At 42.9% G+C, this 24,210-nt stretch overlaps 1 protein-coding gene and 1 long non-coding RNA gene across 2 annotated transcripts in view; one reads left to right on the top strand and one right to left on the bottom strand.

The window, feature by feature from the left end:
• Positions 1–1,325: 1,325 nt before the first annotated feature.
• insra (insulin receptor a) overlaps positions 1,326–24,210 on the bottom strand; it is a 41,820-nt gene continuing 18,935 nt past the window's right edge. The window contains 19 exon segments of the mRNA XM_076021869.1: positions 1,326–3,254; positions 4,153–4,287; positions 4,591–4,720; positions 5,017–5,176; positions 5,705–5,815; positions 6,265–6,494; positions 6,799–6,866; positions 6,957–7,056; positions 7,424–7,583; positions 8,624–8,763; positions 8,944–9,229; positions 9,303–9,511; positions 10,472–10,639; positions 14,175–14,428; positions 14,789–14,915; positions 15,577–15,791; positions 16,096–16,240; positions 17,538–17,677; positions 19,491–19,827. Of these exon segments, the coding sequence (XP_075877984.1) occupies positions 2,897–3,254; positions 4,153–4,287; positions 4,591–4,720; positions 5,017–5,176; positions 5,705–5,815; positions 6,265–6,494; positions 6,799–6,866; positions 6,957–7,056; positions 7,424–7,583; positions 8,624–8,763; positions 8,944–9,229; positions 9,303–9,511; positions 10,472–10,639; positions 14,175–14,428; positions 14,789–14,915; positions 15,577–15,791; positions 16,096–16,240; positions 17,538–17,677; positions 19,491–19,827 (3,473 nt within the window). The 3' untranslated portion in view covers positions 1,326–2,896.
• On the top strand, positions 5,077–6,140 carry LOC142885435 (uncharacterized). Its single transcript, XR_012926290.1, has 2 exons — positions 5,077–5,205; positions 5,588–6,140. It is a non-coding gene; the product is annotated as an uncharacterized LOC142885435 (long non-coding RNA).

A 24,210-nucleotide genomic window follows, 5' to 3' on the forward strand; every position in this document is an offset into this window, starting at 1 on the left:
GGAATTGAACGCAATAAGGCATTTAGGGGATGTAAATAATCGAATGATTATTCCCGCACTTACTGTCCAATGTTTACTTCCCAGGTTATCATGTATTGATATAATATTGTTGTTTCATTTAATGCCAATTATGTTCAATGTTTAATTGTAATGTTCAATTCTAAAGCTACATGTACAGGCGTTCCTATCCTGTATACAAATTAAACGCAAAAATTAAGTTCATCATATATATATATATATATATATATATATATATATATATATATATATATATATATATATATATATATATATATATATATATGTATATATATATATTTATATAGTAAGTATTACATATTTGTATAATGTGTTTTGTTGATAGTATTTTGAGGGTCTGGAAATGTACTGCAAGTATGTGGCTCCCTCTATTGGGAGAGACTGACACAATAAGAACGACAAATGCATCAAACAATAAAGTCCCGTTGTTTTTGGAACGGCTCAGATGTTCTAAAAACAGTCCAGACTGGAAAACCCTCCTAGACATCCAGACCAAAATGCTCTTCGTATCAGATTTAGGCAAATCCAAAATGGCAATTTAATGTGCACTGCAGTATAGAATGATTAAAGAATGCACCCGAACGTTATAGAAATCTGTTTAAAGAAGAATTTATGTTTCAGGCATTAGCTTCCCAGCCAGAATAGGCAAATGATATTTTCAAATCACCTAAAAACCAATTGCTCTTTAGATAAAAGTAGTGATGTGCGGAACCTTTCCTACAAAAGCTTAGTCAAATTGTGTTTCATGCTGAAAATGTGCGTAAAGTTGATTACTTCAGAAGAAAATACCTCAGTTCAACTGCGTCGTCACATAGGTTAGTGAGTTGTTTTTTTGTTTTTTATATATAGTCCAGCAGGTGGCATTACTGCACACTATTTTAAATCGAGCGTCAAGGCGTCAAACGCCCCCCTTGAGCTTCTAGCCCATGAGGAACCCCCGAAACCCTGATTCCAGCAGTAACCCTAACCATAACCCTAATTCCACCCTTATCGCTAACCCTAATGCCATGCAAGTCTATGGGGTCAAAAGTCAACTTTGTCCTAGAGACATGGGACCACTTGCCGGATCATCGGGATCCCTCAAGACACAGCCATGTCAAATTTGGGGCTAGAAGACCCAAATTTGGGGGTGGGGGGGCTGAAAATTTTTCTTCCTCCAAGGTGGGGGGCGTGACAGAGAACGTTTGAGAACCACTGGCCTAAGGAGTTGCTGCAGTTCGTGAATCAAGTCATACATTTCCCCAATTACGTATCAGAAAACTGACAAATTAAACATAGGAACACAATTCAATAAAGATTTTCTTTATTAAATTGTCCCCTTAAAAAACTTAAAACACATTTTATTGCAAAAATTGTGGGAAACCCTGCGACAAAAATATAATTTGACATCACATTTAGTCACTGTGTTATTTTGGGATGGAATTTGCAAGGTGGGCGATTTCAGAAATGATTATTTTAGTCAGGAAGTGAATTGTGTTTACAACAAATTATGAATATATTGGCAACCGTTTTCCAAAAATAATCTTTGACTAAAAATTCCACCTCACATTTGTTTCAATACCATGTTGAGACAAAATTCCAACTTGACACGTGACACGCAACATATATACAGTACATCAGCATTTATCTACTGAAGAAACACATCACAAACTGGACAGAGTGCCAAATAAGAAATACAATGCCAAACCATCTCTGTGATGCACCTTGCTGCACTATTTACAGCACTATTTTATTTGATCTTGACATAATGGGCAGACATCTGACGCTGGAGATGCCAAACACTTATTTTTCCAGGGAATTGCATGGCAAAAAGTGCTGTGGTTGATCATGAGTCCAAAAAAAAGTTAATTAGTATAACTGTATGAATTAGAAGAAAAAAAACATAAGAGACTAACATGTAAAAACATTTCTATGACCAACAATAACCTCAAGAATGACAACATATTACTATGTACAAAAACATCAATAATATAGTTCATATATCTTTTTTTTATCTTCTATACCCACTAAAATATACCAAACAAGCAGCTATTGGTCAATCTGAGGAACTCATTCACCAACATGTATTTGAAAAATTTTAAATATCCTTCAGCTGTAAATGTGAAAACTCAAAAAAAAAAAAAAAAAAAAAAAAGAGAGAGAAAGAGGGACAACGGGTAAATAAATTTAAAAACTATAACCATACAATAGTCCTGTGTTTATCCTGTGTGCCATTTTGGAATACTGCAGAGTGTGAGGAGGTAAGCCACTTCAACCAGCTTCTCCAGTGGAAAAGAGTTTGTTCGAGGATGGACTGTCTCCAAGTGTCATACAAAGAGGTCCCAAAGTCATTTATTTTCAGTCCGTTATCCACTTGTGTACAAAAAAAAAAAGAAAAAAAAGAATCAGAAACAGTTCCTTGACGACTGATGTAGGCCACACACGAAAGCAAAGGGCACTTTTTCTTTTCTTTTGGTGATCGTTGGGATCAAAGCCTTTAGCTGGATTCGGGGGAAGGGATACAGTCAGCAGGTTTAGCAGCCTTCGTTTGCGTCTAGAGTTTGTTTCACAGTTGAATCCATCATCCACCAAGTCAGGTTAAAACCTGGAAACATATATACAGTATATAAACTACAATCAACAACATGGGATCATTCTTAAATACAAAAAGTGTCTTCTGGCATCCAAGTGTGGACTTGCTGTAGTGTGAACTTGTGGCATTTGAGGAGAAAAATAGGGTCCTGAGATATGCTCTGATTGGCATCCGAGGAGAGTGATACAAGAGTGATCTGTATAAAAATGACAACAAACAAGCCAACCAACAAAATATACTATAATCTGTAGCACTGACATGACTTGGGGGTTTATGTTTGCAGTGTTAGGAGGGGCTGGACCGTGGCAGGGCCAGAATTCGTCCATTTGTCTTTCCCCCGTTCATGTGTGTGAAGGGGATGTGGTGCTCCTCGTAACTGTCCCGCAGGCCCATGGACACTGCCTCGTCCCTGTCCGAACACTGTTCCCTCTGGGAGTAGGACGATGGGTCCAGCGGTATGCTCTCCATGTTCTCCATGTCCAGGTCAAAGTCCTCCGTCTCCGGGGGCTTGTTCTCCTCACTGTAGAAGAAGGAGACCTCCTGGAAGGTGGGATGCAGCTCCTCCCGGAGCATCTCGATGATCTCCGAGAAGGTGGGCCGCATTTTGGGGTTGTATTGCCAACACATCTGCATCAGGTCGTGTCTGGGTAAGGATGAAAGGACACACCACGGTGTGATTAAATACAAATGACTCTGGATACAGTCTGTTCAGTTGTAGTTTTGGTCCACTTATGCAGGTTTTTTATTCAAAAACTAGCTTGGGTCTCACACCTGAAGTGCATGATAAAGTACAAAAATATAATATTCTGTAGGTAGAATAATATTGTACACTGATTTAGTATTATTATCATTATGGTTATTATTATTATTACGTATTATTATTATTATGTATTATTATTATTATTATTATTATTATTATTATTATTATTATTATTATTATCAGCATCATTCTATACATGTATATCTATATAGACTCATATTATTGCACCAGTCTTCTTCCGGATGAATTCTTGCACTATATTATAATTATTGTCTTTTGTTGTTTTCTGTTTTCTGTCATCTAGTTGTATAAACTTAATTTAGTTCATAAGTTTGTATTTTTATTTGAGTTTAGGGGTAGGTATATATTAGTTTATACTTCTTCCTACCCCTTTTCGGACACAAATAACATTATTCTCTTGTATATTTCACTGGTGTTTGCTTACTTATCCTATTTTTAATTTTTCTTTTGTGTGTTTTGGTTTTGTATCCCTTTTTATTTTATTTTTTCCCCATGTTCGAAATAAATAAAACATTATAAAACAAGACATATAAGACACATTACTTTTTGTAGGGCAGGTATAAAAACAAACAAACAATTGCTTCACCATTCTTTTGATAAATCAAGCCAACACTTTATATTTACATAATAGAATGACAAATTATGACAGGCAGTGTAATGAGAATAATCACAATGAAAAGAGCAGCAGATTGATTTTCCATCTATACATTAAAAACACTGAGCTGCGAGCCGAGCTTTGGGTTTTGCCCCTGGTGCTTACAGTCTGTCTGCGCAGTTGTCTGGCCGGTCCAAGTAGTTCCCATCCATGACGAACTTGAGGACCTGCTCGTTGGACAGACCTTGGTACGGCTGCTCGGCCAGTGTGCTTATCTCCCACAGTACGACCCCGAATGACCTGAGAGAGGAGCAGATTAGAGACAACAGCATGGTAGAGAGTGAGGACAGACTCATCAGCCCCCAGGAGGAGCACATCCGTAAACACCATGGCGCCTTGGAGGTGAGTGCAGGAGGGAGAGAGGGAGAGAGAGAGAGAGAGAGAGAGAGAGAGTGAGAGAGAGAGAGAGAGAGAGAGAGAGAGAGAGAGAGAGAGAGAGAGAGAGAGACCAAACACCATCCAAACGCAAACACCTACTGTTTCAATGTCGTCTTCTTTTCACGTTAATCAATTTGAGAAGACGTGACAAAGCGAGGCACTAACCAGCAGTCTGAGTGTGCAGTGAAGACTCCATCCTTCAGGGACTCGGGTGCCATCCACCTGACAGGAAGCAGACCCTTCCCGCCCTTCCTGTAGTAGTCGGTCTCGTAGATGTCTCTCGTCATGCCAAAGTCTGCCACCAAACAGTCGTTTTCAATATTGACAAATAGATTCAGTCGTACTCTACTACACTTTCCAGAGGAACTTCTAACTTTTAAAATGTTGGTGTGCACATTGTGTAAAAATACCTTTTTGTTCCATCTTTAAATAATAACATTACTACTACTACTACTACTAATAATAATGATAAAAAGTGCTTATAAAAATATTTATGAAAAATCAAATGACTTGCACTAACCTACAGACACTCAGGATAGCCTGGGTGAGCAAGTTCGGGGTATTTCTGTGCCATTTGTCACGAAAGCTCACCTCCTATTTTGACAGTGAGATCTTGAGCCACCATGCAGTTCCTGGCTGCCAAATCTCTGTGGACAAACTTCTTGGCGTTGAGGTACGCCATGCCGTCTGCGATCTCAGCTGCCATCTGGATCATCTCTTTCAGAGTCGGCGGCGGACGGCCCGGGTTGTTCTGAAGGACACAAGACTGATTCTCACTCTGTGATGCGGTAACAGACATTCTAAATTTTTTTAAATTTGATTTCAGTCCTCAATGATGAAATGAAATTCGACCCGTGAAATTAAAATCCATCTTTATTTGATATACTGAATGGATTTTTTTTTTTTTTTAGATTTGAGACAAGCTCTTTGTCTTAAATATGTCTTATCTCATCACCGATTTATGTATATGCAGTGCCATCTGGATATACATATGCTATAATCCCTCTGTACGCTAATCAAAAGCAAAGTCAATGTGAATTTCAAACTGATCAAGATATTTTAATCACATGGTATCATGACTTGTTTGTCCCTCTTTGCTGAAATGGGCCATCATGTAAAGAAAAGGAACCATCACTTGTTTTTATGTCCTTTTTTTTTCTAGTTTCTACATAATACGTATCTACATAAAATGCAGAAGTGAAAAAAGAGAAGTGGTGCATGGCCGCAGCTGGAAGTTTACTACTGTAGTAACCTCAACAAACTGGCTTGTGGTGGGTACCTCAGCCTCCGGGCGCAGCGAGCGCAGGTAGCTCTTCAAGTCTCCGTGGGTCATCAGCTCCATCACCACCAGGGTGGGCTGGCCTTTGGACACCACACCCAGCAAACGCACCTGGGAGGCGAGGACAAGGACAGACAAGGACATTCCCATGATGAGGCCTGCTGTTTGATTATATGATGACAACTGGGGGCGGCGACAGCCAGGGGAGCCCTGCTGCTCTTCCACTTTCTTCCTCTGTCCAAATCCAGACTCAAAACCCATTTGTCCAAAGCTGCCTACTCTCTCTGACTGCGTTCTTCCATTTGATTTTAATTTTTTCTATTTCATTTTTTTGAATTATGCATTACTTATTCTTTACTGTGTGTCTGTAAAGTGTCCTTGAGTGTTAAGGAAGGCGCTCATAAATAAAATGTATTATTATTACTCTTTCACTCTACGACACGACAAGACATTCAGCTCTTTAATCGCTGCTATAACTCAAACTGGGAGTTGGTGTTTGTCCATTTACACCCCACACCCACTTTATACCTGTATTCTAGGACAGTGTCATCTCTTCTTACCACATGGTGACAGGTGAAGGCCTTCATGACGGACGCCTCATTCAGGAACTCGATTCTCTGCCTCAGGTTGGCCGACTCGTTCACCGTTTTCACGGCGACACGCGTCTCCCCTTCGCCTTTGATGATGTCCTTTGCGATGCCCTCGTACACCATGCCGAAGGTGCCCTGACCCAGTTCCCTCAGAATGTTGATCTTGTCTCTGGCCACCTCCCACTCGTCCTCCTCGTACACTGCGGAGGGCACATTACCAGCAATGCGTTATAACCCCTGCAACTTTATTTACGGATGAATTAGTTTTAAATGGTTACATGATGAAAATCCACAGTTGTTGTTTGATTAGATGTTCAAGATACTGTTCCCCATTGCCAACTGTGAGCATTTCTAATACGAAGTGATGAACTATTTGAATAGAAGATTATGTTCATGTTGAATCACACTCATCTGATTATCTCCTGGAAAATAATCAGATTATCTAAAATTAATCTGTTGGTGAATACACACAGAACAAATGGTTGAATCTTTTTTTTCTCTCACCATCATTAGCACTCAGATACTCTGGGTTGGATGAGGCATAGATGTGACCACTAGGACCTTGAGTTTGACTGAAGAAAAGAGAAACAAGAACACATTTAACCCGGCAGTGGATGTAGTTTAAAACCCTATGAAAGAAAATGAGTGTCATGTATGCATACTTTTTCTTGAACATGACAAATCCAGTCACGGACACCAGCAGCAGCAGGATGAAGCAGATGATTGGTCCGATGACAATCTTGACAATGTATAGTGGATCGCCTGTTCAACACATTCAATCACACAGTCCACAGTCAATTTTTCAGATGAGATAAAAAACAAACCCATATTAAATCTACCAATCAAAATTCTACAGTTAAAAATGCTGAACATCTGCTTAAAATAGATAAAAAAGCAGCTTTGCAACTACTAGTGGTATCTCCGTATTGTTATCTAATAGATCATCTTGAAAAAGCTTAATGGTGAAAACCATGCTGGCTTCACCCTGTTCTATATCTAAACCAATCACCCATTGTACACTTATATGTTGTGACAACAAGCAAGACTTAAGACACTCAAGTATTTTAAGTCGGACATTGCAATTTGAGCTGGTCTCCACCTTCTTCTACCTCTTGTTGTAAAGACTTACTCGGATCCTGGACGTTAAAGTATGTGGGCTCCGTCCATGATCCATTCCCAGCAAGTGAGGTGGCTCGAATCCTTACTGTGTAGTTCCCAGGATGCATGACTTTCAGCTTGCAGCCACGGGTTACTTTAAACGTCTTTCGGGACACACAGTAATGCAGCTCCTGCAGAACATTGCCAATGACCAAGGTAAGTTTCCACCTTTGAAAATTCTAGTCAAACTGTTACTAACACAACAGATGAGCTACATTGGACACTAACAGATGAGCAACAATATAGGTTGAGAGAAAAAAAAATGCTCTTCTACACAAAAGGCTTGACAGTCAAATTTAATTAAGATTTCCAGCAATGATCAGTAATGATGTCTCCAGTAGCCACAGTCAAATGTTAAACCTGTTCCAATTAAACATTTAAAAAATTGGAAAATTGGGTAAAATGAAAACCAGCATGTTTCTGAAAATGAAATAACGATGGGCAAGGAAATAAAATTAGTGATGGATTAATGTTTTTTTGTTTTTTTTTCAATTCAATATGCATTGAGAGAAAAAAATGAATTCAACTATTACTGTTGTAATTTAGCACCATTCCTATGGGGGGCACTGTGGGCAACACCATACTGTAATTTACTCCAGCAAGGTCGTCATTACTGCATCTTATACTTCCAGAGATGTTTGATTCAACCCTTCATTGACAAATAATTATATAAAGACTATGACGATGATGACGATGGTGACGACGACGATGATGACGACTACGATGATGATGATGACAATGATGAAGATGACGATAAGTGAATGGTCTTGTTCTTATCATCCACTTCCTTTCCTATTCTATTAATCATTACTAATGCAAGTGTGCCAACAATCTCACGATGCAGCTTTAATATTGCATACTATCCAAAAACAGTTTGTTCTGATCATCTCCTAATCTTTTCATCTTTCCTACATAAAGTGGGATTTGGTCACATCTCTCTCTGGATCACCTGACAAAAAACAGCAAATCAATAACAAATAGAGAATGTGTTGTTTATGAATGTATGTGTTGTGGTGAACTCTGAGTGAACTTGTGTACTGAGTGACCCACCAGACTTACATCACTCCGGGTACTAGAACAATCATGGCCTGACAGATGTGAGTGCAGATGGTGCTCGTGTGTGTGAGTGTGTGTGTGTGTGAGTGTGTGAGTGTGTGTGTACGTTCTTTACCTCAGTATCTCCCAGTCTCTTGTAGTTGACCTCATACAGAATGATCATTCCATTGGGAGCCACAGGTTCCTGCCACGTGATGTGCACTGCGGTTTCTGTCACCATGCAATTGATTGGACCTGTAATGTCATCAGCTTTGTCTATGGGGAGGGAAAAAAATCCAGTTGAACAGGTTCACTGTTTGAGTTTTTTTTTTTTAAGCTAAAAACAAAAAGTGAAGAGATCAAGATTGTAGATTTAAAAAATAAATAAAAAGCTTTTACTGCACAAATTAAAACCCAAACCAAAAGGAGACAAACTAACTCAGCAGGTGCTCTCACCTTCGGGCATTGTGCGTGCGCTGACATACGCTGCCATGCTGCAGCGGGACACGTCGTTGGGGTGGTTGCAGGCGTGGATCTCGATCTGGTAGCTGGTGAAGTGGCGCAGGTTCGAGATGAGCGTGGACTCCTTGGACAGCACCGTCACCACCGTCTTTGTGCTTTCGAAGGCCTCCTCGCCGTCGTTGTCCGGGACACCGGTGCTGGGGGCGGTGGTGAGGATCTGGAACGTCTGGACAAGGACAACAAGATTTGAAATATTGAATTAAGCCTTAGCACATCTTTTCTATTCAATTTGATTGAGAATTGATGGTATTTTAAATTAAACTTTGAAATAATCCAAGGCAATGCAAAAACACAGAGTCTCACTTTATCTCAAAGACTTCGTTGTGGAGGTAATTCTCAAAGGTCTTGCGATACTCCGAGTCTTCCTTCTCCTTCTTGAGCTCCTTGTCTGTTTTGGGGCAGGAGCAGCAGCGAGTCCTGGGGCCCTGCTCCTCTGTCTGGTTCCACTTCTGCTCCTCGTCACTTTCCACCTGGGTGGACAGTCGTGACGGCAGCTTCATCCCTGCAGGGGATTTCAATCCATATAAATATTAAAAATACAGTCAGCTCAGAGCGCCTGAGCCAAAAGGTGCAATGAACACAGGCCCACAATATCTCATCAGGCACAAAAATACACACACTCAGGCACGTCTGTCTGAGGGGGACGTCTGTCACTAGTGCCCTTCAGCCGCCACCCTCCATACTGGAGATAAATCGCAAGTGACACGACCTTCCTGAAGACTAAAGGAAGTTCAAAAGTGAGGAACTCTGGCCGAGCCTGTGTATGAACACTGATGGGCCCAGGTGGTTGGGAGTTGTGACACAACACCTGTGACGGGAATAATTCAATTAAGATAAACTGTCTAAACTGTGTCTCAACCCAAGTCAGAGGGAGGAGGGAGATCTTCTTGGGCCTGGTGTCCAGGTTTCACCAAGTGTTTAGCTGCACTGCCAAAAAATTTGATGAATGAATGACTGAATGAATGAATGATTCACCTTGATTCACCTTCAATGCAACTAAATTTCCTGATTACTGGGTTGAGGAAAAGTTGCTCTACACTTATCTACCTACTACCTGAAAATTCAAATCTTTGTGATTTTAATGTTCCATTATGTTGAGGTGCAAATTGATGAGCTTTGTCTTTCTTCTTCCCCAGTGGGTCAACTGGCAGGCACTGTGAGATAAATGAGTTGTTTGTTCAGGGTGTAAAGCCGCTGTTTTGTTCTGCTGTGGCGCTTGTGTGTCATACGGTGTTTTTTGTACATATATTAGCAGTATTTGGGTTGTCAAAATTCCCCCATCAGATGACTGGGGGACAAGAGCTGGAGTGGCCAAGAGCCCAGGAGCTAGACGAGCTCTCCTACTAATGGAAACGTGGCACACGACATCCTGGTTCCTCGGCCGACGCACACAAAGTAATCCATGGCACGCACAAGCACTCACGTGGGAACAAACCATGTGGAAGGAAACAAAGTGGCTCACCCTTCTGACAGTAGTCGAACTTGTAGAGCTCACTCGCTTCCGGCTGCCGTTGGCAAAAAACCAGGTAGTGAGTGATGTTTCCATTGGGGTCATTGGGAGGTTTCCACTTGAGGATGATCTGGGATGAGGAGTTGGATGAAGAGATGGGGTCCAGCGGGACGGACGGTTCTAGGGAAAAAGGTTTTTACGATGAGGCCATGGGGTTCTTACATTAGCTTCTGAACAAACTACCATCTTGAAGGAAGGAGGAAATAAACAAAAGCCTGTGTTCACTTTGTGTTACTAAAAATAAAATAGAAAGTGCTGCTTTAGCTGTATTTGCATTGCAGTGCATGTCACTTACTGGCAGTGCAACAACCTGGAACCAACACTGGATTCCTCTGGCTATGTGATTTTGCTTGGGAACACAACTTCAGATGTTTTTCTTTCCCTCAACCTCCTATTTGAACTGGGCAAATGCAGTGCAGTTTACACCAAAGTGCTTTGGATGTGCTTTACATGACGATGAGTATTTTCACCTAATTAAAAAAAAGCAGTCTTCCAAACAATTTTGAATCTATCGCCAGCTGGAAAGGGCCTGATTTGCTTTTAAATAAAAATTAATTTACTTGCTTTGGAAATTATGCAATGGTGCATTCATTTGTTTTAAGTGGTCGAATGTGGGTTAAAAAGTCAGTTTCATTTCTAGTTTCGGTAGTGACAGGTGGTATTTTGTATATCTGATCATTTCAATTCCCTTTCTTTAACTTTTTAAGAGTATTTTAGTCTTTATTTAAAGTTTGTGATGAGGAAGGACTCATTTAAGGTGCTGATGACCTGAAATTCACTCCTGTCGGCTTTGGCAGGAAGAACTGTATTGCCTCTGATTTGTCTGCCACTTCCTGCGCACTAATGGCAACGACAATCGATTACTAGTGTTTATAGCTAGAAATAGTACATAGCTATAGAAATAATCATGATGATGAGTTGATGAAGCATCTTTGACAATGACTCAAACTCTTAATTGGAATAAGACTAACCACTTGATAAAATAATTGACGGAGGCCTTTGAAGTATGAGTGCGGCGATTATTACTGCGCAATATGACTATATAGAAAAAAAATAAACATCTTGACAATCCCTGCATACGTAGAACATATTAAAGAAAAGTGCGAGAACGGCAATAATGTATATTCACTGTAGCATCGGTTCATGTTTCATGAGATATAATACAGAACATATTCAGAGGTTGAGGTGAGGAAAGCGGTGAATATACAGTTAGCACTTGGCAGGTGAGTAGACAGAGAAAAACAGCAGTTCTCAGGGTTGAAGAGAAAGAAGGATAGTTTCTCTCACTACAACCATGTGGCTGGATTTGTGCCTGCGTAGTCAACTCATTCTCTGGGGTTTATCTTTGGCAGTTTACCAGGAGTAAAAAAAAATAAAAAAATTACAAAGCTCAAGTCTGTCTATTAAAAGTAATATCTGCATCGCGACATTCAACACGTTTATCGCATAATCCGTGTGATCCTGAGCACGTGCAACCATTGGTGGTTCCTGTTCATTTGACTTGGGTGCAGTGTCACTGTATATATAAATATATATATGAAAAAAAAAAGAAGAGGGAAAAAACCAACATATGAGTCAGTATGTGATATGACAAAGCAGAACTGGGACCTGTGAGAATGACACACAGTTAAAAATATCCCTGGTCGCTATGTTTTTATTGTTTCGGGACAGATTGTTGTTTTAATGCTGCTGCAGGCTGGCACACGGTGTCGACGCTTCACTGGTGTCGACTCAGGCACGCACAAAGAAGAGAAGGTTTGGAGTTAAAATGAGCTAACAGCAAACAGCGATGCCAACTTGGGGGAATGATTAAATTCTATACTTACAAAATAGCACACCTTTATTAAGAACATGCCTGAAGTAGCCTCGTCCTGTGGCAAACATGTTCTTTGACAATGACCCCACAACTAACATCATGTATGACTGCTGATTTTTGCTTTTCAATGGCTTTCAATGAAGAAAAGGAATGCAAATAAAGTGATGAGTGGGAATCAAACAATCTTTGTTCATCAAAAAAACGTCTTTATAGTTTTAAAATATCTCACAGCCCAAGTGCGCCTCTCCATTCCGAGGCACTTCGTCCAGTCCTTCTACTTTGTACTGTAAATGGTAAACCCAACACCTCAACAGAGGCGAAAACAAGCGTCCTCAAGTGAGAGAGACAAAAGACACGTGGACGCGTCAACGGGGGGGAATGTGAATGTTATGAAAGACAAGACAGAGGAGAAGGAAATGCTGGGGATTTAAACCTAGAGAGATGCACAGCACGCAGCTTCGCCACTGTCGTACGAGCGTTGCCTCATAATTGCCGCACACACCGGTCAGACCACATTGTCAGACATTGTCAAAATCTCTTCTCCAGCGTAACGAATGACAGGTCCGTCCCGATGACGAGGTGTGCACCGACGGCAGCTGCCAGACAGCGAACAAACACGCCCCCCCCCCACCACCACTGATGTGTCTCAGCTGGACGCCCGACTGGTGTGAGCCGGAGACGTGGTGGACCAGGCATCACATTGAGTGAGTACTGTCTAAATACGAACAAATATTACTAAAACTAATACTACTAGACTATACTGTCATTATTAGGCGTGAGTGTCATTCTATAATATTAGTTATTGGTGTGCCATGGGGTTTTTTCAATGTGCCACAGCTCCAATTAAGGTTGAAAAACACAGCAGTTAAGGAAGTGAACGCCACAACCTCGGTTCCACACGGCCTGAAGATGCTCTTCCACAATGACCACGTCCCGAGCAGATCAAACAATGGCAGAAGGAAGTTTCATCAATACAGGTTTCCACGTCTACAGTACTTCCTCCCTCTTCCAGTGAACTATCTGGTTTTTAACTGCGCCCGGCAATAATCATACCCGGGTCTGAGCTGCTCAGTCCCTGCTGCTTTGTCAACATGCCACAGTAATAAGAATACATTTTATTTTTAGAGTGTTTTTTAAAGTGCTCAAAGACACTTTACAAAAGAAGGTCAAAACATATTAAAATAAAGTTTGCAGTCAAAATGATACTTAAAAATATACAAACAAATATATCAAATGCACATTAGAGTAAAATACGTGAAAAAAAGGAGGTTAAAATCAATTAACAACATCAAATTAAACCGTCATTGACAAAGACGACTTCACGGTATGATTTTCTGTGTGCGTCCATATTTGAAGCAACTCTTACCTTACACCAAGCCTAGCATGTGATGTAAAGCATTTCTCAACTGCTGGGTATTTGTTTTGAGTGGGTCGTGAATAAAATATATACATTCATAGAGATGGGATTTGTTTTGCAGGACACACAATTCAATTCAATAATTTATTTACTGGACATGACAGAAAGTGGGCTCGCATTTTTATTTTTGTGGTATAAATTTGGGTCAGGACTTCATAATAAGGAAGAAAATGTAGGTCCTGAGACTCGAGCAGTTGAGAGCCACTGCTTCAGACCCTTTGCAACCAACAGGACTTCAATGGACCGGGTTCAAGACGACCCACGAGCATGTTGCAGAGAGAACAGCAGCACCCAAACTCACAGCTTTATCTGCAAGCGCAGACGTTGGAGTGCAAGTCAAGTGCGCCGTGACACCCATTTGAACCACGTGTCGTTTGGGCCCCAGAAACCAGAGAAAAAGGGTGGTGTGAAAGGAGACTTACTGGTGGCGTTGGTGCGGACGTAGATGATGTTGCTCTTGGCCCCGTGCACCTGGTGCTCGTCGGACGCAGACAGCTGGGTCTTCACCATGATGGCGTACTGCGTCCACGGCTTGAGCGGCAGGATGAGGTGACCAGGTTCGACCTGCTCCTTGTCGCCCTCGGTGGCTCGCCGCGGAGGATCCACATCTGCTATCACCCAGCTGTTGGAGCCGCAGGCGTCCTGCCCGTCAAACTCGGTCACATTCCGGAAAGGTCTTTGGTGGCGGAAAAAAGAGGAAGAAACAAAAGAAAAACCACCCAGAGAGCGTAAATAACTTGACGAATGCAAACCGGCACTCACATTTTGACAGTGACTGGAAAGTTCATTTATTTCATGAACTTCTGCAAGTTTGTATTGGTTTGTATTATTATTGCTGTTAATCAATCAATAGATAAAAACATTTAAATCAGAGGAGTTCCGGAAACAGGAAGGAGGAAGCATCCACCACTACTGGTTCTTAAAAGTCTGCCTGCTTCAGTTTGTATTTATTGTTTTTTTTTGGTCTGTACTGTCTGTGTTTTCAGCTAACGCTCGCTGCAGCGGTGGCTGACGGATAAATGGTAGATGAACTTACGCCTCCTTGTAAAGCACCATGAAGCCCAGCAGGTCTCTGAAGTCTGGGGGCCAGAATGGCTCCCACTTCACCATGATTTTATCACTCATGGTTCGAATCTGAGTGAACTTCAGCACGCGATTCTCACCTGAAACAACAAGCGACCCCTCATTTACAAGGCAATAGATCAATACACTTGAAAGAATAGCAGACAAGTCCAGCAAAGCATGTGCGCGATGGCAAATGAATTTTCCTGCTGCATTAGTCAGCCAAAAGAAATTAGCTTCACATTATTAAGGGATGACTTGGATCAGGAAGCGTGACACATGAGGGTTTGTGTTCCTACATATTAACACTTTAGAGAACTTAATGCAGGATCTACACTGGTTGAACTCTTCTACTTTGGACCAATCAGCATCAGATAAGAAAGCAAGAAAGAGGAAAGAAGAAGAGAGTTTTGGAATTTGAGTGACGTAAAAAAAAATGTTTATGTTAATCTAGTAAAAAAAAAAAAAGCTGTCTAATCTACATGAAGAAGAGATTATGAACTTCCTCTTAATGTCTCAAATATCATCAATAACTTGTGGCCTAGGGCACAAACAGGACAGCACATGGTACCAAATTTCACAAGGACTCTCGTCTCTTGGCCAGTTCCTCTAAAACTTTATCAGGCCGAGGCCCCCAGGCAAACACGGGAAGGGAAATAACCGTCGTAGCAGTGATCACTGGCAACAACGGCGGCCAGAGCACCGTCAGCGTCTGTAACATGGCCGCAGTCAGCGATCTCTTCTGACAGCCGGAGCTCTTACACGAAGCCTGGTCCCCGTTGGTCTTGGAGGCGATGTCGTTCTTGACTTGCCGCTCTTTCAGCCCAGTCACCTCCTCCATTTTGTGGATCTCAGACATGCACAGCTTGGAGTTGTAATGGAAAAACAGGCGTCCCTGCAGGATGGTCAGCTTGTGTTTGGACCAGTCCCACAACTGCCGCAGATTCTGGTTGTCCAGCGCGTAGAAAGAGTAATTTCTGGAGAGGGAATGGAGACGTTGCGTGACGATGGCAGGAGGGTAAGAGAATTAATGAAGTGCTTCTTCACCACGTCCAAAGTGCATCAGCGTGCCAATGGAAACTCAGCGAGTTCACAAGAATCCTCCCCATTATGTTATAGAGCCTCATTTGGAAAAAAAAAAGAAAAAAAAAAAGTCTAACCAAGGACAACTACCACATAGGCTCTTTTTAAAGGAGTCACTCCTTCCAGTTTTAACTCATAATTACAGGAGGAGGCTCAGACACGGTACAGTTGAAAAGGGATATGAGGACGGACTCTCACCCGATTTCCTGCTTCTCTCCGCGAATAAGGCGCAGTTTGCGGAAAAACGAAAGGGACACGAGGGCGTAGGACCGTCGCACTGTCAGATAGCCAGTGATCTCCTCCAGCTGGCCCAGACTGGCCTCCAGCTCAGCGGCAATGTTGTCTGCAAAAACAACACAAGTAGTGCGTTTAATAACCCCCCGAAACCCCTGAATGCACGAGCCAGACAATATAAACACAGATGACACTAAAAGGTTCACATGCACTTTGTAGCACAGGGGAGCCCATTACGTCGATTGCGATCTACTGGTCGATCGCGAAGGTAGTTTGGGTCGATCGCAGGATGGAGAGAGAGAGAGAGAGACAGACAGACAGACAGAGAAAGAGAGAGAGGCAGAGAGACACAGAGACACAGAGAGACACAGAGAGAGAACGGCACCGCTTCAAGGGTCGCGTCCGCGCTTCATTAATTCCAGCAGGTAGAATCGTTCAGGCAGGAAGTCAATGATTAGAAAACACGGTGGATTTTGGTCATAATGTACGATGTGCTGGATTTTGTTTTTATATGTGCTGTATTTTACAGTGAAACGTAAATGTGACGTATTGGCTTCGGCAATGTTCAGATCAAATAAAGTAGACATAAAGCAGATTTCATTTTAAATCTGAAACTATAATGAACAAAATCAATGTATACTTTAGATACCTGCATTTTGTATGAGAGCAGACAGGGACAGGAAAAAGAGTTTTGCCGTTGTTTTCTTTAAATACCCGCGAAACTACCGGGGTTGTCGCGTAAACTGATCGAGACGCCACGCGAGACGCCTCACTCCGCTCGGAAAATGCGCTGGTTCTGGGTTCCTGGGAGATGCTGCTAGCAAAACGTCTACGTTCCCCACACACACACCCACGCGCCAATTATCCCTAACCTATGTGCTGAAAAGGACAGAAATATACAGCAAAACATCCTAACATAAACACACTTCTACTGATAAAAATAAAACACAGGCAGATATAACCTGAACAATTCTAAACCCTGAGTTTGCTGTGCAATGATAAGCATACATGCACATGGGAACATGTTGACCCATTTGATCCTATTTCTTTCTTTATCACTGGACTACAAATATATTTCCGAATTAATATGTTTTCCAATTTTATAGTAAGTGGATCTTTCTGACTTGGTCATTTTATAAGCAGCTCGCATGTTAAAAAAGTGTGTGCACCCCTTTTGAAGCACAATCCATGTCTGATGATGAGGACGCAGCTTCAGAGACTGCAAGTGACTGTCAAGGGCCATCCACGTGTTTGAGGGTTCCAAAGAACATTTATGCAGAGGTGCACAGCAGTTTGGTCCGTGGGGAGCAGGACGTAACCAAGCCTGTCAACACCTTTAACTGGTCTGTTGTTTCGCTGCCGCACAACATGATCTGATTTGACTCAAATATAAACCAGTGACTCACTTCCTCCACGCAGGTTGATGACAAGGCTCCCGTTGAGAACAGTGCAGCCTCTCAGATCCTGGGCAGCTGTGACCGAGTCCACCGTTTTCAGACCCATGCAGACTTTGGGGCAAAGTCCTGCGCAGGGCAAGCAATTGAGCCTGGATGGACAAACAGTTTTTAAAAAAAAAAATTGTGTCAGAAAAACATGGGGGTTTAAAGGTCTTTTTGCAATTGTGAAGATGTTTTGAAGTTTTGCGGACACGCATCTGAAAATGCTTACGTCAAGATTCCTTCAGCAAACAAGTGTCAAGAAACAGTGGCACAGGCACCCAAACATTGCTCTTTATTCCCTTTAAGTCCACATGGCAGGAAACATTAAACATTTTCTATTTTTTTTTTTTTTTAGCTTTGCTGCATTACGGTTTTGTTATTCCACCTCAGAGAGCTGCAATAATAAAAGGCAAGGATTCTTTGGGAATAACTTGGCCTTCAAGTATTTAGCAAAAGCAAAATACCCCCATTTGACTGGACAATAAATGTTAACAATATGATAAAAGATGATAAAATCCAGCATTATGGCGAGAACAGCTGCAGCCAATCGTCTTCAGTGAGCTAAAATGAACTGAACCCCAGCTCGTTCTTGCTAACCGTAGTGTTTATCAGACTTGCTTACATCATTTTTTTTTCATCACGAAACTTGTAACGATAGTGCGGCCGCTCTGTATGTCAACTGTAATAACTAATTTCCTGAAAAGCCAGCTGTGCAATGCCCGTAATCACAATGTGCCAGGAACAAACACCAATATGGTGAAATCTGAACGCATACAACACTCTCAGATTTACAGAAGAGTGTGAACGGCTTTTATTGGAGCCACGTGCGGAGCGGAGGGTTTTTTGTGTCATTTTTAAGAGGATTAAGACTGGTTTAGACAATGATGGGCTGTTCGCCAATGGTTATTTTCCTGATTGTATTGGTACATGGTTTATGAGGTATACAATAATCGACAGTAGTTGAGAAAGTTGAAGAGAAATATAGAATATGACATTTCTTTTAAAATGCTGCTCTGTTGCCTATCAGGTCAAAGGTGCTTTTCATTGTCTTTATACTCTTTTTTTCATGCGAATCAGGCAACAAATAATTTCTGTTTCAAAGGCCAACATTAAAATAATAACAGATATTATCAGGCCGGCCGTTTTTGTTTTTTTAAAAAAAAATTGGTATTGGCTGAATTTTACAATGTCCACTTTACTATCCATCCGATGATTGCCTTTTCTCTGGGCAATGTGAGGAGACAACTGATTCACGCACACAGACTCATTTGCTGACAAGCACAGACGGCATCGCAGACGGTTGAGGCTGGTAAACAACCAGCAATTTAGTGCAAATGCATGAGCTGTAGGGCAAAGACTGTGGCGGGCGGAAAGTGACTCAAAACAAGAGATATAGATGGCGCTTCGCCAGGGCGATGTGGCTGTTGGCTGTTCCACATGCTGATAAGTGTGTGTGTGTGTGTGTGTGTGTGTGTGTGTGTGTGTATGTGTATGTGTGTGCATTGTCAGAGCATTGTTTGAACTTAATATTAGGACTTTTATTTGCTCCAAAATACATTTTTTCGTGCATAACAGCTATTTTTAATTGTACTTCCCAAGCGGCTGTGATTGTTTTTGAGATCTTTGCTGATTAATTCACCAACCAACCAACCGCCCAACTGCCACCCACTTTTTTGTTCCACTCCTGTCTCGAGTTCCAGATTTCTACGTCCAGAGATACCAAAACCAATCAGCTTGTCATTTTATGTCTCGGTGTGAAAAAAAAAATACAAGGAGGTGTTGGGGACAAGAACAGAACAATGAGCATTTGTGAGTGCGTGCTTGCGTCTGCTACGTACGCACGCATGCACCACACACGCACACACAGACACAGTTCTGACGTCGGGCCCATTGAGAGTCCGTCGGCTCGTGTCCACTTACGCAGAGGGGTTGGCGGTGGTGTAGCCGGAGGGGCACTCGGGGATGCAGGCACCGTTGTGGATGACGTACTCCTGGCAGTCGGGGCTCTTGTTGCGCTCCTTCTCCCGCCTGCACCTGTCGTGAAGATCCTGGCAGAAGGCGGAGGAGACGCAGCGCCAGCCCTTGTAGGTGAAGTAGTTCTCGGGGCAGCGCTCCACGCAGTGGCCCTCGTGGCTGAGGCCCCGGCACGCCACGCAGTGGCTGGCCGAGCTTGGCTTGGAGCAGCCGCCCAGGCACTGGTCGTGGCAGCACTGGTCGTCCCTGGTGCAGGCTCGGTGTTTGCACTGGACAGGACACACTGCGGGCAAAGTGGAGTTGAGTTGGAGAAGTGTTAAGTTAGCATTGTTTTAAGCCGCGATGAAGACTGGGGGGAGTCGACCACAGGCCGCCTCAATATGTCTAAATCTGACATAAAAGAAATCTCATATGGTCAGATCAGCAGGAGTAAAGTCCCTCCTCGCCGGCTTCCCCGCAGGACCATCTGCTATTGGCCGAGCGGCAAAGTGAACGCAAGCAGCGGGGATCCAACGATTGCCAAGCGAAAGACTGATTCTTCCTCCGTCAAGGCTGCGAGCTCCTAACGCATCTTCCGCACAAGACACGAGGCTTCTCAGGACATGAGTGCGTGCACACGTAGCATGGCAGTGTTGGTCCGCAACAACTGCCGTCCAGCCACCAAGTTAAACCCCAGGTCAGGATGCAGACATGGGTTTCTACTGGAGCCCTGAAGCTGCGCTAGGTGCATCTCAGTGGGCGACATCATGTCTCAGAGAACATGGGTGGCATGATGAAAAAAAACAGAAACGTGTCAGACCACCACATTCTTTGTGGTGCGGCCTTGACACTGAAAAATTAAGAGAGTATAAAAAAGAAGAACTATCATGTGTAGGTCTCAGTGAACTCAGTGAAGGTAAAGGGTGTGTCGCTTCTCTGCAGAGCTGATTTATTAAACTAGAGTGCTGAAACACATGAACTGTCCAAGTAGTTTTGAAAGTGAGACATTAAAAGAGTAAAAGAGTAAATGAGTATTCATATCTCTCTCACTATAAATCCTATACATAACAGACCAATGTGACTAGATTCTAGTCATCTGCATATAAAATGTGGAAGAAATGTGTTTAAAACACACACATTTTAGGTTCAAAAAAATGCGACAGCTATTTTTTTGCATTATTCCCAGACAGACCTCAAGCAGTTGGTGTCACTTCTAATACTGTCACAACAAACACAACACATAGCACCGAGTTGAGAGAGATAAGCTTGAATTTATTCAAGACGTGTTCTCAATCTCAGTCGGAGAAACACACATTTGTCGTTTGGTTGTTTTTGCATTAAGGGCGCCAGTGCGCATGTGCATGAATCAGATTGTTACATAACATCTGGATCTTGGGGTAGACAGGCGTCTTTGTGAGCCAACTGTACCAGACTGCGGTGTGTGTGTGTGTGTGTGTGTGTGTGTGTGTGTGTGTGTAATAAGTGTGAGTAGACGCTGTATCCAAGCATAGGAATGAGGGTGTGTGTGTGTGTGTGTGTGTGTGTGTGAGGACTGATGGAGGCTCCTCGGAGGTAAAGGCAGCGGAGTGACCTCCCTCCCTGCTAAGATTAGTTTCTCCATCCACAAGAGCCGGATTAGGACCAGTTAACAGCAGCGGCGATAATGAGTCGCCGGGGTTACGGGCAGGTCTCGGGTCAGACCGTAAAATTGCCAGAATATGAGTCTGTTATGACTTCAAACTAATATTCAACCCTGTAAATCAGGTGGGGAGCGATGGTTTTGGGTGCGGCGTTTAGACTGGCGACAGAAATTTGGAAGTAAGAAATTTGTAACCGTAAAGTATGTTTTTTGAAAAAATAAATAAATCGTCTCAACCGTGTCATGGGGTCGACCTTCCATGAACAAAACAACATGTTCCGCCTGCCCTCTTCCATTCACTGGGGTAAGCTAGCTCTTTAGGTGCATAAGGAGCATGTGTTTGGGGCGGACTTGAAGCAATATGAGAATGGCAGCACGCGTGCATGTGCATGTGCATGTGCATGTGAGTGTGTGTGTGTGTGGTGCATGTCAGAGGGGGGCCGGAAAAGGGGGCACACTGCTAAAAAAACAAATGATATAACCCTTTTTTTGGGCCGAGACTACATAACCCGGGAGCTTTGCTTCCGTGCTAATAATGCCCGTTTAACATTTGGATCGCTTGTCGTTTTCTCTGCTCGTTTCAGAAACCTGCCCTTCGACTATTCAAACGTCAAATGTCACGTACGCAGGCCAGGCACGCGAGCACCGCACGCACACACACACACACACACACACACACACACACACACACACACACACACACACGCTCACTTGTACGCACGCAAACACACACAAGTTGCAGAAGCTTTGCTGCACTCTCTCTTTGATTCCCGATCCTCCGCCGGGGATCCATGTCAGAACACAGACCCAGCAGCAGATCCACCCTCAGCCTTAGCCAATGTGTTGGCTAGCTGTAAGAGCTAGCCATTCAAATGGCCTCTCCCATCTCCAAGGAAGACAGGCACACAGCTTAACCCTTTGTGTCCCGCTCTCTTCCCGCTCAGCCAGTCACACGGCAGCTGCAATGGGAGGTTCACACAAAAAAGAAAAAGAAGGGAAAATGACACAAGAGCAACGTAGTGCTCGGCGGGAGCTGAGGAGGGGGGGGGGGGGCTGCAGGGGTTCAGTCTTTTCCTTGCTCAACATTACTAAGAAACCACTGCTTTTGTGTCAGTTCAAACTGAGTAAAAAAAAGTTAATCTTTTCTCAATTAAGTCCTTGTGATTTATTGTCAAGCCTATAAATCTGCAGGGGACAGAGACAGCGCCAACAAATCTTTTTTTTTATTATATATATACATATATATATAACCTAGATATCCTTGCACATAGAAGCACCACAATCTCTTTAGTGAAAAGGCTTCAAACCCTTACCGAAATTATCTTTAAAATGAAAGTATGCTGCTCAGCAGCATGGTGCCTCAGGTCATACCTCATGTCTCATCCTGTCTACAGCTCATTAGTTTTTTTTTGCAGATTTTCTTAAAAAAACAAACAAAAAAAAAACAGCCAAAACAAAATAAAACAGAATAAAACGAAATGAAATAAAATTAAGGTGGTATGGAGTTGGACATTCTAAAGAGCGACTGCCACCAGGCAGTTCCGTTAACGCATCAATCAATAATGCTGTACCAATCAATGCTGATTAGCTGGGATAAGATTACTCTTAAATCAAGTCTCTAAAGATTGATAATTCTCGGGTATGAGGAGGGGTGAAAGTACACATTGGATGGTTCAGTTTGCAGACAAGAAGGAAATTGTAGAGTTTGTAACTGGGATTTTGCTATAAAATACTTTGTGCTTCCTCAACATCAACGAGATGAGGCGCAAAACCTTAAGAGAGGAGGCAGGGAGCTACTTCCACAAAGCGTCAAAACAACTCCACTCGGTGTCAAAAGGATTCACAGTCACCACTCTGCCAGAGGCGGACGTGGCTGTTTTGGCTCAATAACTGAAGGGAAGTGATCCGAAATCTCTGCCGTTATTGGATTCCGCATTTCACATGGGCCGGTACAACGCCGACATCAGCGACGACACTGAGGGAGATAGACTTGTCTCTTGTGCTCTTGTCAAAAATTCTCTCAAGGTCGAGCCCCTGAGGACCTCTGCGAGTGGGGCCACCCCGAGTCGGCATTGATCTCCACCAGAGGGACGCCGAGGAAATCGTTTGGGGGAAGTTTGTCATTCTTTCCTTAAAATATGCAAATCTCTTAATAAAGGCCCGGCGTCTTTGTAGTCGTTACAAACCCTGCAGCTTGCACCGTTGACGAGGACCATAGGTCAATTAGTTATGCTCAGCGTGAGTTTTGGTCTTGTCAGCATCTGCTTCACTTATCTCCTTATTGGACTGAGACGGATTTCTTCACAACAACGACGACGATAAATCAATGGGTACTTGGGGAGGCGAGCGTCGGATCAACAGTTGGACTTAGGTCTGTGTGAGGCAGTGTGTGTGTGTGTGTGTGTGTGTGTGTGTGTGTGAATACGGGTCTCTCTGCAGTTTCCCCTTCAAAGCGGTGAGGTTAAGAGGGAGGGGCACGCGGCCTGGAGAGGAGATGCGCTACTGCGACGGACACGCTGGGCATCGACAACAACAGCCGACACAACTCTGAGGCCCACGGCAACAGAGAAGAATACACTCTGTTGGGAGACGCAAACTCTCAGAATCGGGGGGCGGACAAACAGATTTGGCACAGTCGGCCAGCAACAAACTCCCTTAGCGGCGCAGGGGGTGTTGCAAAAGCAGAGAGAATCCACATCGCTTTCAAGCAATGACTCATTGAGTTCATAACGGCCCCTTGTCTGCCGTCTGCACACGCTCAACACTCGCACCATAATTGTCCCTAAATCATGTTGTGAGCTTTAACAAGGTCTTCTTTATGGCAGCGATGAAAGCCTTCTTTCAGTGGGATGGAACTCTGGGTCAAAAAACCATGATGGCTCCATTTAGCTTCCTATCAAAGACAACGCACACGATCCAACGGCCAATCAGCAACCATTGCCAGAGATGGGCTGTGAAAATATATACAGTACTTACATTTCAAACGACAGAAAAGTAAAGATTTCTCTTTAGTCAATCCTTCTATCTGAAAATAACAACATTATATTA

Source organism: Nelusetta ayraudi, unplaced genomic scaffold (genome assembly GCF_046127955.1).
Source record: "Nelusetta ayraudi isolate G7.1 ecotype Tasmania unplaced genomic scaffold, CSIRO-AGI_Nayr_v1 ptg000011l, whole genome shotgun sequence".
NCBI classification, from domain to species: Eukaryota; Metazoa; Chordata; class Actinopteri; order Tetraodontiformes; family Monacanthidae; genus Nelusetta; species Nelusetta ayraudi.